This window comes from Papaver somniferum, unplaced genomic scaffold, assembly GCF_003573695.1.
Source record: "Papaver somniferum cultivar HN1 unplaced genomic scaffold, ASM357369v1 unplaced-scaffold_117, whole genome shotgun sequence".
Taxonomy (NCBI): Eukaryota; Viridiplantae; Streptophyta; class Magnoliopsida; order Ranunculales; family Papaveraceae; genus Papaver; species Papaver somniferum.
The window spans coordinates 6,494,846-6,513,253 of NW_020620714.1; the positions used below are offsets into that span (position 1 = coordinate 6,494,846).

Genomic DNA, 18,408 nt, shown 5'->3' on the forward strand with positions numbered 1-18,408 from the left:
CTTGTTGCTAGGTTGCCGACAAGTTATTTGCTAACTCTTTTTTCTTGTTCCACAAAGATTTGATACGCTCCAGGAGGTCCCAGGTTCGAGTTCCCGATGACGCAATATTGCAGAATTTGACATGTAAGGTAGAGTTAGATTGCCTCCTTGCAACATAATCATCCCCCTATCAAATTCGGCTCCCTTGATTGATTCCTCATGAGGCTCGCTGGTAGGCTAGCACGACAACCTATTCAATTAATGTAATAGTACACCATTCCGAGCTTCGTTTGTTAGGCTTCCAACTAGTTTGTTGTATTAGAAAAAAAAAACTAGTTTGTTGTAATAACACTATAGGATTGTAATAAAACTATAGTTTTTATGCAGCAACAAAAAAAAAATTTAAAATGTAAGACGTTGAAAAAAGAACTAGAAGTAAAAATAAAAAACAATTGACCCCAGGAGAGAAAGAGAAAAGAAAAGCCTCGCGTTTTTAGGGGCCACTCAAAAGGATTTAGGGGCCAACAATAAAACAAAAAAGGTCACCCAAAGGGAAAATGTAGCCAGCCCTTATCTCGCGTAATTCGTAATGGCGAAATTACCCTTATATATTCGGAGGATATGATAACATTGTTGATGAGTGCTAAAAAGTGCATATTTCTATATATTTTTCTTGGCATTTAACTTATCTTTTGTGCATTAATTCTACATTTTATCCCATATTCTGTATTTTCTTTGTTTTCAAGAATAAATATTTTTCTTATTTAATTTTGCATTTTTATGTACCAAATAAAGTTTGGATGAATTGCGGAGCGAAAAGAGCAGAAAAGTAGTGAAAAGTCGGGAGGAATTACACAAGGAAGCCGCGAAGAATGGTGCGCACAAGTCCAAAGAGCTAGGAATGGGCTCAAGAAGGAAGAATTGTTCTTAAAGAAGATATGGGCTTGGCATACCCAAGGCCCAAAACCCTTACCCAAACTCATTTTCTATATCCATAACCGCCTCCATTCTCAGCCGTTAGATGGGACTACATCGAAATCCTACGGTCGCTCCTTCGTAGAGCATCAAAATCTGAAGTCTCTGACAAACACCACAGCGCCTAAATTCCAAGCCTTCAGATTAGATTGTAGTTGAATCCAACGATCGCTTCTATGCATGTGCATCAAAACTATATACTCCCGATCTACACTACAGTACCTAACATCATCTAACACCGTTGACTTCGTTGTGTTTCAAAATCCAACGGTTGCAGCGATTCATCTCTCATCTCACCGTTAGATCTACCAACCATCTTCGCATCCCGCAGCTCAGAGTCACAGAACATCAAAATTTGATGAAGCCGCTCAACACTCTAAAAACCTAATACCCATACCTCCAAATCGACCACTTCTTCTTCTTTTCTTTCTTTCTTCTTTACCCATCCCTGTTGCAGAACCACCACCACCTACGCTGCCACTGCCATCGCCACCACCTACTCCATAGCCACCTAAACACCACCAAACACCTAACCCTTCATCATTAGCACACTCTACACCTCCCTCAACAACCAATTTCACCTCCTCTCACGCCACAGAAATCCTAGGTGTGAAATAGGTGAAATAGGATGATGAGATGGAGATAATCAGAGGCATGGAGAGGATCAGGAGACTAAGGAGAAGAATGGGTCGAAGTCAGTAGCGTGTAATTGCATCAATTTGGGTAAGAATTTACCAAACCCTAGTTCTGTCAATTTGGGGGTTTTTACATAAATCCTAATTAGGTTGAGATTGAGCATGGAGAAGATAAAGTGGGTGATATAGGGTAGGTAATTGAACCTAACTGTGATTTTCTGTCACATTAGGTAGAACCCTAATGTCTACTGTTTTGGGAATTTTTGGGTGAAAAGGGTGTAAACCCTAATTATGTAATTGGGTATAAAAGGGGATATTGGGTGAGTGTTGGAATCATGCCTGGATTAGCCAGAGCTTCACCCAAGAGGACTGGACTAGCCAGTTCCTCAACTGTTGGTTCATTTGTTTTGTAAATTTTCAGTCATGTTTTGTTTGAATTTGCTCTTATTATCATATGTGATGAATGTTAATGTTGTTTATATGTTGAGCATGAGCTAAATTGTTGCAGCTGAGGTTTAGATCACTAGTGGAAAATGGGTGTTTAACTACCCACATCCGAGACACTCATTAATGGTAGTTGGACCGCCGACCATAAATAACCGTCTCTGATATAATAAGAAAATGGACCATATCCGAGAGCTTAATAAGCTGTCTCAGAATAACAAAATTTATTTACCCTTGTATCCCTCTTGGAACTCCAATTCAGAGACCCGCAGGTGTACATTGCAGTTACTTTTTTAGATGTCTGATGAACGGCTGTAGATGTTTAAGATTTGATCCATTGATTGAGATGAGATGGATGGCTGGATCGGAAAGAAGAGACCTCGTTATTATTGAGGATAAAGATATCTTCTCCTTCTATCTACGCCTCATCTTTCTCCTCTTCACACTCACTCCTCACTCCTCAGCTTGTCTTTCCCTCTCCCTCCAACCACCACCGACTACCTTCAAAGAAATCATCTATCTACCACATCCATGAACAACACCAACACCGATCTTCAGTACAAAAACAACATCGATCTTGTAGTTAGACCGTTGGCCATTAGTGAAGTTAGGGTTTGGTTTTTCAAACAACATCAGGTACAATTAGGTTTCAATTCAAGTTCTCGTTATTTCTTTTCTTATAACTTTATTTGTTGATTTGGTTGATTCTCTACACTGGGTTTTAATCATTTTTCGATTATTGGTTGATTTCAGGTTGATTTCTCAATTTGGTGCGATTATTAGGGATTGATTTTGCAAACTTCACAGGTACAAAATTTGAGTTTTAATTTATTTATTTTTTGTTGATTTGGTTGATTCTCTTCGTTGGGTTTTAAGCTTTTTTCGATTATTGGTTGATTTCAGGTTAATTTCTCAATTTGGTGCGGTTATTAGGGTTTGATTTTACAAATTTCATCAGGTGCAAAATTTGAGTTTTATTTTTTTTTCTTTTCTTTCAACTTGTTTTTCTTTTTAGTTGGCTGTCTTCATTGGGTTTTAACCATTATTTGTATTTGTTTGATTTCGGGTATTTATTGTTTGATTTCAGTCAGACAACTTAAGTTATAGGAACATCTTCATCATGTAAAAGTTTTATCTGATTTCGGTATTTGGGTGATGTTAGTTGTTTTCATGATACTGAAGTTGGGGTTTGTTTGTTTAGATTTAGTCTACTGATCATGTATTAGGGTCTAGGTAATGAAGTAATATGTTTAATTTTAACTGATTTTGTCTCAATTCATGTGAAAGGATTACTGGTTTGGTGATGTTAATGTACAAGCACGTTCTGTTTTCTTCGAAGTAATTTTGTTTTGGTTGATGTCAAATGTAACGGGATTTCTGTTTTAACAACATGATAGTTATAAAATGAATACTTCAGTGGTTGTACGTATATTAGTATTTGATTACATATGATGTTATTCTTAGTTCCAATATGACTTAGAATGATGATTTTTAATCCAAGTTGACTAGGTTTTTGTGTTACTTTGTTAATCTTTCAAAGTAATTTTCTTGTAGACAAGTATGATATGAGGAGAGGTCGGTTTGCAAAGAACGGACTGATTCAGTACCAGATTGTATGCCAACAAGTTAATGTTGGTTCTCTGGAAGAGGTGATCAAACCATTTTTGCATCTTTCAACTGAGAAAGTTGAGAATGCAAAGACCCAGGCAGAGGCTTTAGAAGAAGCTCTAGACATTGATGACTTGGAAGCGGATAAGAGGCCTGAAGACTTGATGCTGAGCTATATTGGTGGAGAGAAGGGAAAGGATATATCTGACCGCGAGCTTGTTACTCTGTGGTTAGAGGCCTACAGAATGGTTCTCGAAATTCTCCGTAACAACACTAAACTAGAAGCATTCTACGCGGTAAGCCATCTGATATTTTAATTAGGTTTACCTCCTTTCAACCGCTTTTTATCTCTTAGGCATTTTTGATTTTTCAGTCTTGATGAGTTTGAGTGTAATATTTCTCTCTATTGTAATGATGACTGCACACCGAGTCTTCCAGTTTTGTAAGAAGCACAAGAGAACAACTGAATTCTGTAGGCTTTGCGACATAATCAGAAACCATCTTGCAAATGTTAACAAATACAAGGACCAGAAAGACATACCTGACTAATTGAGATTGAACTTTGGCAGGTATGTGGAGAATAATTAGTTCCATAGTCCAAGTATTTGCGTGGAAAAAACTACCTCGGTTCTCTATCTGAATTTTGTTATCTGATCTTGTGCAGGAAGCTTTTCGTTTTGTGTAAGACATTCATGGTTTGATGTGTATGGTAAAGAAAACTCCCAAGCCATAAGTGATGGTCATTTATTATGGCAAGCTGACGGAGATGTTCCGGGTTTCGAACTATCAACTTTATAATGCATATGCATGGTCCAAACTGTTCTCACGACAAAGGTAAATAATTACGAAACACATGTTCCACCTTGTTCTAGTATTCATAGTGTTAATGGTGGGTTTTTTGTTGGCCACCTTGTTCCAAACTGTGATTGGTCACTTTGGTTCTGTTGGGGTCTGTTGATATTACTGAGCTTTGTCAGATATTTATGGTTTGCAAGTGACTTTGCAGGGTATAGATTTTATAAACCGTTGATGTATATATGGTGTGAATCATGGGATTCCATCTAATAAACTCCAAAATGTGGAAAGAACCTGAGTGGATTAGTAGTATGTTGGGGGACCACCTGTATAGAGTTTGGTTCTGCAGCTGTTGGGGGTGTCCTCGTGTTAGCTTTGGTATCTTTGATCCTTAATTCATCTTTGATCTGACTTTGTAATATATTTTTACAGGGTACTGCAGGAGTTGCCATAGCTAGTGTTTTGGGAGTCTAACGTATGCTTATAACAGAGCACAAGTATACTTTCAACAAAGAATGTTTGTCTGTTGGTTTAATATCTGTAATCAAATGCTCTTTCTTGCCTAAGTGCATTCGGTTTTGGTTTTAGGGATGGGTCACGATTCTTGAGTTTTGGTTCGTAAAAGTAGGAAGCAGGCACAACAGTATTACATATTATACAAAGTACTGATACATCCTTGATGTGTGGTTTTCTTGTCATTACTTTTGTGTTGTTAGAACCGTCTTTTGACAAGAACATGCATCTTGGTATTGTTGCTCAAATTGGGTTATAGTAGTCAGGGGTTGATGCTAAAATTGGGTTTTTAATTGATCATGTTAAGCCTTCGTTTGGAATTGTTGGCGATGTAACCTGTGTGCTTTTGTGGTTTACAGTGGACAAAAACAATGGAGGCTATGGATATGTTTCAGCTGCTCAAGATCCTAACATGTATCCTAACCAAGGCTATGTCGGTCCTGGATATGGTAACATGTATTCTGCCAACTATTGGGTCTATATTTATACTGCCACATGATATCTTATAAATGCATTTTTTTTATATAAATTGGAATTAATTAGTTTATGGGATTCATGTATAATCAACGACTAGAAGACTAGAATTTGAGAATGATATCGTGCCAGATTGAACGTGGTATGGCTAGCTAGTCCAAACTGGTAGCTAGGATTATCTTTTAAATTTCTATATGGTAGATTGATTAGTCCTATTTTGGCAAACTACTGCAATGATATTCAAGTGGTATAGGGTAGGAGTATCGTAGCTTGTGGATTGGTTCCTTGTTTGTCTTTAAAATGGGGAATACTGCGAATGTCTCCATAGAATATGATGGCTGTTACGGCTTGGGATGGATGGTTTTTATTTCAAATACAAAATAAATTTCATTGGGTACTGATGATAAGCTAGGAATTCTTCATGTTAAATGGGTTGTCTCCCAAATTTATTTAAAATGTCAGAGTGTCTCTTTCGATTGTGTATACTCTATTTAACTTGTAAATCTCGTTGTCTAGATTTAGACCATCCTCATCTTAACGTACATTTTTAATATCAGGGGTTTGTTATATGTGACCTAGGTTGCAATTTATAAAGATTGGCAATGCGAAAACTCGTGTTGTCTGGCTGTTCCTAAAATTATACTTGGTTATCTATGAGCTTTGGTTTATTTCATACTCACTGATGCATAATGGTCGATTTTGCAGCACTTGGGAACTGTAATCAAGTCTCGCATCCCAGGCCTCCAGTCGATAATTAATAAAAGTATTGCTGAACTAGAGGCGGAATTGAGTCGTTTTGGCAAGCCTGTTGCTTTTGATGGTGGAGTAAGTCTACCTTAAATCTCAGTCTTCAATTCAGAGCCTATTGTCTTTAGTCTTCAATATGCACTTATGAGAAAACATGCACTCAGTTATGGAGATTTGTCGTCTTTTACTTGTGGTTTTTTGCAGGGTAAACTGTACCTGATTATGGAGATTTGTCATCTTTATGATGGAATTTACAAAGAACATCTTGACGGCATGTATGTAGCTGGTAGATTGGAATGTAGCTGGTGTTACTTTCTGGTAGATTGGAATGTAGCTGCCCCTGCCCCACATGTGAGTTGGCAACAAAACTTGAACCTCCTTTTGTGATTTGATTTTGAGTTTTATCTGTTGCCTTAGAATGATCTATTTGTTCCCCTGTGATGTCGTTACTTACAAAAAATAAAAACACATGAGTTTCCAAAGGATTCAACCCATTTCTTTGTATCTGCCTTCGATTTCCCTGTCAGCTACAGATATTAATTTTGACTAATGAGCCAACTGTTGTTTACATGATCCTTATACCTTGAACATTACATTTATGGTATTGGTGGTTGGTGTATGTTGCAGGAACGACGTTCTTTGTCGTATGTGAACCAGGGACACAACACATGGATGCTCTACTTGATATCATTTATGAAGTATTGGCTAAGTTCATCGTCATCGGAGGAGCTTATCGTTTTGTTGTTTAACATGTTGTTTTTAGATTATTGTCTATTAGTTTAGCATCTTGTTGTTAGAACTTATTAGCTACCTAGGCTGGACATGTTTTGTATTGAGCCAAAATTTCATCTTTTTTGTGTAATTTTAAACCAAATGGATAAAGTGAAGTGTAATTTTAAACCAAATGGATAAAGTGAATGAATGTGGAATTCTCAAGTTTGAGTTTAAATTTGGATTTCATTTGAGTTCCATTTTACTTGACTTTGACTTGACCTTTTTTGAGTTTCATTTGACTTAACTTTGAGTTCCAGTCAGATTATTTCAGATTTAGCCATTCAGGCATTTCAGCAAGTCTGAATTTATGTTTTTTTTATATTATAATTTAAATCTGAGACTCACGGCTAAGGGTCTGTACCTCGTAACCCTTAAAATCCGTCGTTATTTGAGACCCACGGCTAAGGGTCGTACAAAACAGCGGCGCTTTATCAGAGACCCCAACAGAGACGGTTGGAAATGGTCGTATAACTCGTATATATGACTTGTCCTGACGGTCGCGGAACATCTGTTTTCCACTAGTGGATGAAACCTCAGTGCACTGTCTGATAGTGGAATGCTAGGTTAGAGCCTTAGTGCATTGTTTTGATTGAGAAATGGGAGAAATTAGTGCTCATCTGTGTGCTTGTGATTGATTGTACTGTCAAAAGACAGTCAATGCTAGGAGCACATTAGTTGAGCAAGCTAATTTTCTTTCCATTCCATTTGTATGCTTAGGATCATAAGTTGACCTTAGCTGTCACTTAGTTCCATTAGGAATTCAACCTAGAATTACATTATCTGGATAGGTCACAAGGGTGGATTCAAAGCCTTAGCTTAACCCACAATTTGTTTTCACAGTCAATTGCAACTCCGAATCTGTTTTTCTTATTGCTTAGTTAAATTTTCCTTGCTGCTTTGTTTAGTTTTTGTGCAATTTACAGCTTGTTGTGCACTGAAATCAGTGCACAAACTCCCCCCTGCCCTTGGCTTACAACCTTGGTTCTTAACTGTTCTGCCTTATTGCTTTGCCTTGCTCACTGCCTTGGCCTATCCCTCATTGTCATTGCCTTGCATATAGCTTAGCTAGGAAAACTTCATAACACCCCAAGTTCCTGTGGAATGACGCTGTTCTTGCACACAAGCTACAACTGACCCTGTGCACTTGCAGGTATCACTGTAGGCATCCATTTATTGTCTTATTTTCACATCTTTAAACGCCTACCAAGTTTTTGGCGCCGTTGCCGGGGACTCGGGTTTGTTTCTCTAGTTGTTTTATTAGCTATTTTTGCATTTCACTGCATAGCATTTGCATCTGCATCTGCTTCACTTCATTTTCTGTTGGACCTGCTGTTCTGAACCAGTTTTTCCTCTGCTGGGACGCCACCAAGGAAAAGAACCAAAGCCCAACTGGGTTTTTGCAACAATATCAGAGCAGCTGGGCTATGCTAAAAAGGTAAACCCATTCAGAGAACCCGAATTGTGGGCTTCCAATTTTTAATTGTGGGCTTGTAATATTAAAGCCAATTTTTGGGCTTTTTATTTTCTGTTGGGTTTGTAATTAATTTTTGTGGGCTTGTTTGTTTAATTTGTGGGCTTGTATTTAATTTTTGTGAGCTTGTTTAATTTGGACTGGTATTTTGTATTCTGGGTTTTTAAACCCAGCTGAGCTTGTAACCGATCACGCTAGGTTAACTCGTTAGTGGGCCGAGTACCCAAATTCTAGGCCGAGATTTTGGACTCAGTTTCACCAAACGTTTTCAAACCAGCTGAGCCAAAGCAAACACAAAACCAACAGTGGGCTTGCTCCCATTCAAAAACCAAATTTTATTTTCTTTTAAAATAAATAAATAAATAAATATTTTCTCTCCCATTCAAAAACCAAAATTTTTACTTGCTCCCAGATTTTAAAACCAAATTTTATTTTGCTCCCACATTAACAACCAAATTTTTTTTTCTTTTATCCCACCAAAACCAAATTTTTCCCAAAAATCCAAACCCTTTAAAAACCAAATTCTGAGCTTTGTACATTCTTTACTTAGCTTTTGAGCCAATCATGAATAGATCTTTTTCTACAGTTGGGGAGTACAACAAATCCCTTAGAGAACTTGCATATGGACAAACTTCACGTTATGAACCTTCCACGGACCATGATGTCAATAGTCATAGGAATTATTATGGACATTTTCAAAGTCCCGAGCCTCAATACATGAACCCTAATGACTATTCACACATGCATCATTCGCCACAACGTGAAAATGAACATTTTGCTAGTGCCTCAATCACACAATCATCACTGACCGATCAATTAGAAGCTCGAATCACAGCTTTAGAAATGCAATCACATGAGGAATCTGTCACATCTAATTTTCTTAGGCAACCTGAAATCTATGCATGTCCCGCATGTGGTAGTTTAGACCACCCTGTTGAGAATTGTCATATTTTGCATAATTTTAGGCAATCTAGAGAAAATCCAAGGTATGAAATGCCCATAAATTGTGAGAATGGTAGTTATTGGGACTATAATCAATCCTTTGAGGGTTGCGATCAATATTTTGTAAACCCTAATGACCATGCACGCATGTACCATTCACCACAATTTGAACATGAAGAATTTTGTACTCCCATGAATTTAGACTCCACCACAGAAGCTTTAAGACTCAGTAAGCAAAACTTTGATAGATCTACATCACGAATTCATGCATATTTAGATCAGATTTTGCTTCACCTACAAAAGGAGGAAATTCATGAGGAAATGTATGTTGCCCCTAATGAAGTGTCTAGTCCCATTCATGTAAATGATGTTGAATATGAACCTAATTTAGAGGAACATGAATCGACTAATGACACCACCACTGTTAATGAGGACCAATATGCATGCTACCATGATGATGATTATGATGATTATGATGATATGTTAGAAGAACATGAAAATATTGTGGAACCTGTTGGTTCAATAACATATGGCTTCTCGCCCTCGACCTTCATGAATGTTGTTTTTTCTAATACTCATTGTAATTCATATGATTTTAATATTGACATGGGATTCGTACAATTATTCTGTGAAGATGAGCATGACATAGGAATAGTTGAATCTTCTGTACACACTAATATTATTATGCATGAAAATATATTTGATGTGTCTGATTCTCTACCTAGGTCACATTGTGATATTTCTCCTGATTTGCCGATGCATGAGAATAAATTTGTTGATGATGTTGATGACTCTAATTGTGATCTTGCCAATTTGTTTGATGATTGTGAGCATGTTGTGACACTTGTAGAAGACTTAGGAGATGTTGATGTGATTAGTAATGATGTGCCTATCTTCCTACATAAGTCACAATCTGATGGCCTTCCACCCAACCTAGATTTGGTTTGTACCCATATTGTCAAACCGACTTTTCTGAGAGTCCCTAATCTAGCTTTGGAACTGTGTGCTTCCCAAGTCCTCTTGGACTATTTTGCATCTAAGAATAATATCTTTGAGGAGCCACAGTTGGAATTAGCATGTTTGCCCGTCCCTAGCACAGTTCACTTTGAGTTAGACCTTGTACATGATGAACCCCCAAAACTGCGAGATTTTGTTTCCAAAATTTTATCCATTGAAAAATCCAGGTTTGGGGGTAGCTCATTTTGTTTCACAGCTTCACTTGCATTCCTATCATATTATTATTGTGTGAAGCTGTTGAAACCTCTACAGTTTGTCTTTTGGGTTGATCCTCAACTCTTTAGATTGTTAGTGTATGGTGAATTTTTTGTATATAATCCAGTAGATAAAAATTTTAAAAACCCTTTTGTTCCTTTTGTATATATTTTGCTAATCCAATATGATCTCGGCTGACATATGTTGGATTCTTGCCCTGAATAACGGAGTTCTAATATTACTTTCGCCGAAATCGGGTATTCTCTTTCCTTTTTCTCTACTCAACATGATCCTCTTCATATGTTGTATTATAATTTTGTTCATATTTTGAAACATTGAGGACAATGTTTAGTTTAGGTTTGGGGGTGAAAAGTAGATACTTTGATAATATGCCATAATTGAAAACAAGAACTCCCTCTTTTTGAAAAAATTTAAAAAATTCCAAAAAAATTAAAAAAATGAAAAATCATAAAAATGGAGCTCATTTACCTTGAAATGTTGACTCTTGTGCAAATATGTAATTTTTAGGAGTCTTAGTCTAGATATTTAGGCACCCTGATTCTAGCACAATTCACATAGTGATAAGAAATTTGCACGCGCACGATCTACCAATACATGTATAGCCTCGATCTTCAAGGTGTTTGATAGGAAGTTAGATTGCCAATCACTTTAGAATACTGAATGAGACTTGACTAGCTTGTTATTTGGTTGGCTGGGATAGAAGTTGGAGGATACGTTAAGAAAAGCAACCATAGAATTTGACCGGATGCATTCGATAAGGGCCACCTCTTGCTAAGAGTCATGTAATTATGTTTTTCTTTTTGTTCATGTATCAAAAGTGTCATTATGTTGTAAAGATCAAAGTTTTTTTCTTTAAAAAAAAAAAAAATCAAATATTTATTCCATGTTTTGTCATGTTAAAGACAATAGTTCTCTCTTGTTCCAAAAATAAAAGAGAGTAATCAATGTAAATAAGAGTCATGTAAAGAGTCATCTTTTTGTTGTAAATAGTCTTGTAATAAGCAAGGAGGGTGCAGCCATCGATGTATAACGCGGGTAAACTGAAATATCACCAACTCATTGGGTGAAAATTCACAATTCTCGTAAAGCCGGACAGCTAGCTTGGCTTAGAATTCGGTTCTTAGCCTAAAAACTATCTCTTGGTGGTTAGTAGTCATAACTTCAGGTCATTCTAGAAACATGTGTAGATACACTTTACACTCTTATCACACGTCTTTATTTGTTATCAGTGCTAGGATTGTGCCTTTGATAGCTAGATTGACATCTCCATTTTGCTGTGAGCTTAAACTGACTTGCACATGTCACATTTGATGGAATCTGAGCTTATATTTTGACCTAGAACTTTGTAGGTACGTTCTAAGCAAACCTTCACGAGACTTCACTCGTCCACTAGGGACACTTAGTGGTTTAAAAGGCTTAGTGCATACGCTAAATGCATTCGAGAGACCAGCGACAGTGGTATAGGTAGGATTTTCTTAGTTTTGTTTTACTTGAGGACAAGTAAAATTCAGGTTTGGGGGTATTTGATGAGTGCTAAAAAGTGCATATTTCTATATATTTTTCTTGGCATTTAACTCATCTTTTGTGCATTAATTCTACATTTTATCCCATATTCTGTATTTTCTTTGTTTTCAAGAATAAATATTTTTCTTATTTAATTTTGCATTTTTAGGTACCAAATAAAGTTTGGATGAATTGCGGAGCGAAAAGAGCAGAAAAGTAGTGAAAAGTTGGGAGGAATTACACAAGGAAGCCGCGAAGAATGGTGCGCACAAGTCCAAAGAGTTAGGAATGGGCTCAAGAAGGAAGAATTGTTCTTAAAGAAGATATGGGCTTGGCATACCCAAGGCCCAAAACCCTTACCCAAACCCATTTTCTATATCCATAACCGCCTCCATTCTCAGCCGTTAGATGGGACTACATCGAAATCCTACGGTCGCTCCTTCGTAGAGCATCAAAATCTGAAGTCTCTGACAAACACCACATCGCCTAAATTCCAAGCCTTCAGATTATATTGTAGTTGAATCCAACGATTGCTTCTATGCCTGTGCATCAAAACTAGATACTCCCGATCTACACTACAGTACCTAACATCATCTAACACCGTTGACTTCGTTGTGTTTCAAAATCCAACGGTTGCAGCGATTCATCTCTCATCTCACCGTTAGATCTACCAACCATCTTCGCATCCCGCAGCTCAGTCACAGAACATCAAAATTTGATGAAGCCGCTCAACACTCTAAAAACCTAATACCCATACCTCCAAATCGACCACTTCTTCTTTTCTTTCTTTCTTCTTTACCCATCCCTGTTGCAGAACCACCACCACCTACGCTGCCACTGCCATCGCCACCACCTACTCCATAGCCACCTAAACACCACCAAACACCTAACCCTTCATCATTAGCACACTCTACACCTCCCTCAACAACCAATTTCACCTCCTCTCACGCCACAGAAATCCTAGGTGTGAAATAGGTGAAATAGGATGATGAGATGGAGATAATCAGAGGCATGGAGAGGAGCAGGAGACTAAGGAGAATAATGGGTCGAAGTCAGTAGCGTGTAATCGCATCAATTTGGGTAAGAATTTACCAAACCCTAGTTCTGTCAATTTGGGGGTTTTTACATAAATCCTAATTAGGTTGAGATAGAGCATGGAGAAGATAAAGTGGGTGATATAGGGTAGGTAATTGAACCTAACTGTGATTTTCTGTCACATTAGGTAGAACCCTAATGTCTACTGTTTTGGGAATTTTTGGGTGAAAAGGGTGTAAACCCTAATTATGTAATTGGGTATAAAAGGAGATATTGGGTGAGTGTTGGAATCATGCCTGGATTAACTAGAGCATCAGTAGAATAGTTTAGTTTTGTTATTTCCATGAACTGTAGCTTTGAGGGTTTCAATCTTTTCAATTCCATGATTCTCAATTCAAATGCATTGTTAATTTTAGCTGTTCTGAACTCCAACATGTATTTAAATTGAGTGTGTGATTGTTACATTTTATATCAAGCTCCTGTTCATGTTTATCTTGATGCCTGTTTTGTTTGAGCAATGGGAAGTAATCAGTGCTCTGGTATGCCTGTGATTGACTGTGCTGTCAAAAGACAGTCAATACTAGGGGCATATCAGTGAGCAAGCTGATTTTCCTCCCATTCTAAGATATTGCATTGCTTTACTTTCTGTCACTAGAAAAGTAGAAACAACACCAGCTCCCTCCTTGTCCCTGTGGACTTCCCCTGCTTTTCATTATCTACTATCTGACCCTGTATACTTGCAGGTGTAAATATAACCATAGTTTTAGGTTTAATTCCTTAGCTATCAATTGTTACCCTCCGAATGCAATCGGAAGCCAAAATATTTCCCATACTTCCGATTGTAGTCGGTGCAGTATTTCTTGGTTCGTGTTTTGGATTCAGCGTTAATCGGGAGTTAAATATATTACAAAACCTACCGATTATAAGTTGCCGCAAATTCAAATTTTGAAAGCTACCATAATCGGTAGATATGCTAAATCCAATACCTACCGATTATTGGTTTCTCCACATTCAACTTTCGTCAAATTAGCCGTTGGAGTTTTTGGGAAAAACAAAAAGAGCCGTTGGACCCTAAACCTATATGAAGAAACTCATATCTATCACCCCAATTGCACCAAACTCTTTCCTCTCTTCAGTTTTAATTTTCATAACAAAAAACATGGATATTGCTTTTGCCGAAGAAGAAGATTGTGCTATTTATAGAGCGTGGGTTGTGGTAACTGCTCATGATCGTGTTCACAAGCTCCACAAATCGGAATCCGAAGAGCAGATATGGAACCGTATCTTAATGGTATTTGAGGCCTTAGATGGTAATCGAATTCGAAGATCATCCAATGACATTAAGATGAGAAAGAATGCGCTCGATAAGGAGATTGACAAACTTGAAGATGAGGAACGGTTTGTTAGGAACGCTTTTCCTTGGTGGACGTATGAAAAACGAGTAAGTATCTCTGTAACTCCAACTCACATTAATAAAAGTTAGTACTAACTTGTTACTCATTCGTAATTTCAGAGAAATCTTGCGGATCGCCGGTATGTGGACCTCTACGGGAAACGATTTGAACATGAAGGATGCTACAAAATCAAGAGGGACAATTTCTATGGTCACTGGAAGTTATGATCTGTTTTAATATTTTTATCGTCAATTAGGAGTATGGATTTAGGTGCCTTTGACGAAATTGTAAGGTTAAGGCCGTTTGAACTTTATGTAATGGATGTAATCGAAGTATTATTAATATAAAAACTAGCCGATTATACGAAATCGGTAGATTATTTTGTTAAACAACCTACCGATTGTAATATTCGGTTATGTTATGAGTCAACTTTCTTTCCGATTATGGTGTTGTTGGTTCCAGGAAACAATTTGTTTGAACTTGTAATATTCGAAGGATAATTTTTTTGTAAAGTTCCGAATGTACGATGGCCCAAAAATCAGAATTTGGAAAAACTTATACTTTTCAAATTTTGTCTTTGAAATAATCGGAAGTTAAATTAGTTACCAAAACTTCCGAATATGGGCTGTCTAACCTTCAATATTGGCCCTTGGAACCACCTGGAGCCATGGCGTGGTTTGTTTTGAACTTGTGATATTCGAAGGATAATTTTTTTGTAAAGTTCCGAATGTACGATGGCCCAAAAATCAGAATTTGGAAAAACTTATACTTTTCAAATTTTGTCTTTGAAATAATCGGACGTTAAATTAGTTACCAAAACTTCCGAATATGGGATGTCTAACCTTCAATATTGGCCCTTGGAACCACCTGGAGCCATGGCGTGGTTTGTTTTGAACTTGTGATATTCGGAGGAAAATGTTTTTGTAAAGTTCCGAATGTACGATGACCCAAAAATCAGAATTTGGAAAAACTTATACTTTTCAAATTTTGTCTTTGAAATAATCGGAAGTTAAAGTAGTTACCAAAACTTCCGAATATGGGCTGTCTAACCTTCAATATTGGCCCTTGGAACCACCTGGAGCCATGGCGTGGTTTGTTTTGAACTTGTGATATTCGGAGGATAATGTTTTTGTAAAGTTCCGAATGTACGATGGCCCAAAAATCAGAATTTGGAAAAACTTATGCTTTTCAAATTTTGTCTTTGAAATAATCGGAAGTTAAAGTAGTTACCAAAACTTCCGAATATGGGCTGTCTAACCTTCAATATTGGCCCTTGGAACCACCTGGAGCCATGACGTGGTTTGTTTTGAACTTGTGATATTCAGAGGATAATTTTTTTGTAAAGTTCCGAATGTACGATGACCCAAAAATCAGAATTTGGAAAAACTTATACTTTTCAAATTTTGTCTTTGAAATAATCGGACGTTAAATTAGTTACCAAAACTTCCGAATATGGGATGTCTAACCTTCAATATTGGCCCTTGGAACCACCTGGAGCCATGGCGTGGTTTGTTTTAAACTTGTGATATTCGGAGGATAGTTTTTTTGTAAAGTTCCGAATGTACGATGGCCCAAAAATCAGAATTTGGAAAAACTTATACTTTTCAAATTTTGTCTTTGAAATAATCGGAAGTTAAATTAGTTACAAAAGCTTCCGAATATGGGCTGTCTAACCTTCAATATTGGCCCTTGGAACCACCTGGAGCCATGGCGTGGTTTGTTTTGAACTTGTGATATTCGGAGGATAGTTTTTTGTAAAGTTCCGAATGTACGATAGCCCAAAAATCAGAATTTGGAAAAACTTATACTTTTCAAATTTTGTCTTTGAAATAATCGGAAGTTAAATTAGTTACAAAAATTTCCGAATATACCACACAAATCATTGTCATTTGAACTTGTCTAACTTAGTTACCCAAACAAATTTCCGAATGTACAACAATTGTCTTGAACCTTTCACATTCACCGGATAAAGGCCACGCAAGCATTTTTGTTGGTGCGGCGGTAGGTTTGAGTAGACGGACCGCATCTTGATGATCCTATTAAAGTACATAAAAAAATCCTTAATACAAGTATTACGATATAACACATAGACAATACATTAATAAAAAATAGTAATTTTATTATCTCGGTTTCATATATTTCTCTGGCTCATGAGTCTTTGTATCCAAATAGCAATTTTCCTACATCCTCTGGTAGTCCAAGGATTGTGCCTGCTGGAATACCCTTCTTCTTCAAGTGCTGAGGGACAAGATGTGATGCTTTCTTAGCAATATCCTTCCTTACAACATCTTTTCCTTTTTTGGATTTTTGGGTACCACTTGGTTGTCCTTCTTCTACTCTTGCCACTGGATCAACTGGTTCAACACTTGGTCCTGCACTTTGTTGAGCGGCTTGTTCAACACTTGGTCGCACCCCTTGTTCACTGCCTTGTTGTTCAACAGTTGGTTGCACTCCTTGTTGACTGCTTTGTTCTTGTTCGCTTTGTTGAGCACCTGAATTATCTTTGGCACTCCTTTCCCTCCTAGCACTAGCTGTCACTTTCTTCCTCCCTTCTCGACTTTGTCTAAACAACAAATAAAGGAACAATATTTACAAACTATACAATCGGACGAGAAAGTATGGAAATATAACCCGAATGTACACATTCGGACGTAAGAAGACACATATTGTTCCCGAATACAAAACAATCGGAAGCTAACTAAACATATTTGCAACCGAATATACATCAATTGGAGTTCAGAAGCTGTAAATTTTTCATCCTACACAATCGGAAGACAAAGTGCACATCTATAACCCGAATGTACAAATTCGGAAGTAAGAAGACACATATTTTTTTCGAATGAAAAACAATCGGAATATAACTAAACATGTTTACAACCGAATATTCATCAACTGGAGTTCAGAAACTCTAAAGTTTTATCCTACACAATCGGAGGTATAAAACATTATATTGTCTTCCGAATAAATACTGGCCCCAAAATGGGATTTTTCCTATATCAGAAATTTTGAGATTTTTTCAATATATACATTCGGTAGTGAGTGTTCTTCCGAATACTTTGTGTCTACTTAAATATATTCGGTAGCCAAAAAATTCATTAAACTACCGATTATTAGCAGTTTGTATCCAGGAAGATATGACCACCAATATTCGACAAATAATCATCAAATCTTTCTCCAGAATACTGTCGATGTTCTTGAAAAATGAAGAACACGACTACATTCGGAAGTAAATGAGCATGCATATCGTCCGAATCTGGATAAATAACCGAAAACCCTAGAAATTTTTTCCTCGATTCGACGAATTAAAGCGAAATAAACCCCAAAAATGATAGATTCTTACCTAATTGGGGCCATTTTAAGTTGACGAAGTGTTTGAGTCTCGGAATCGCCACCACCGACTACATTGCCGGGTACTTCTTCTTCGCGTTCTTCGCGTTCTTCTTCATTTGCAGCAAGAATTTCTTTATTTCTTGCTAAAATTCCAATGTTTGGATCGATACCCCGAGCAACATTTTTGGTTCTAGGTCTGTGGGTTTCATTTCTCTTATCCATTGTTTTATAATCGAATCGACGATGTTTTGATTTTACGATTCGCGGCGATGTTTTGGTTGAACGAGGAATTTTTTTTTTTCTTCCACAATCGGAAGATAATATGAAACTGGAAGAAGAAGAGTTGAAATGAGTAGAATTGTTTTTGATTTGGTTTTTATACAGTTTTACCAGAAGGGCATTTATGTAACTTCAATATCATATAGGGTACCCCTTAACTAGAGTCTTTGGCTGGGTATAAATTGATGGCCCCTAAATCCTTTGGGGTGGCCCCTAAAAACGCCAACCTTTTTCTCTTTCAGTGCGAGTCCTGCACACACTTCACAGAAGCTTACTT

General features: G+C 37.2%; 1 protein-coding gene across 1 annotated transcript; it reads left to right on the plus strand.

Moving 5' to 3' along the window:
- The first annotated feature begins 4,167 nt into the window (after positions 1 to 4,167).
- On the plus strand, positions 4,168 to 6,919 carry LOC113329727 (dynamin-related protein 1D-like). The gene is made up of 6 exons (XM_026576567.1): positions 4,168 to 4,210; positions 4,306 to 4,475; positions 5,309 to 5,398; positions 6,129 to 6,248; positions 6,375 to 6,525; positions 6,798 to 6,919. Exons 2-6 carry the CDS (start codon positions 4,449 to 4,451, stop codon positions 6,917 to 6,919), a joined length of 510 nt encoding a protein of 169 aa, XP_026432352.1. The 5' UTR covers positions 4,168 to 4,210; positions 4,306 to 4,448.
- Positions 6,920 to 18,408: the final 11,489 nt, after the last annotated feature.

What these genes read in the sequence shown, in the direction of transcription:
- LOC113329727 (XM_026576567.1), top strand. Translation starts at nt 4,449, where the DNA reads ATGGTCCAAACTGTTCTCACGACAAAG. An exon ending in CTGTTGCTTTTGATGGTGGA is followed by an intron (nt 6,249 to 6,374) that starts GTAAGTCTACCT and finishes GGTTTTTTGCAG; the next exon opens with GGTAAACTGTACCTGATTAT. An exon ending in TGCCCCTGCCCCACATGTGA is followed by an intron (nt 6,526 to 6,797) that starts GTTGGCAACAAA and finishes TGTATGTTGCAG; the next exon opens with GAACGACGTTCTTTGTCGTA.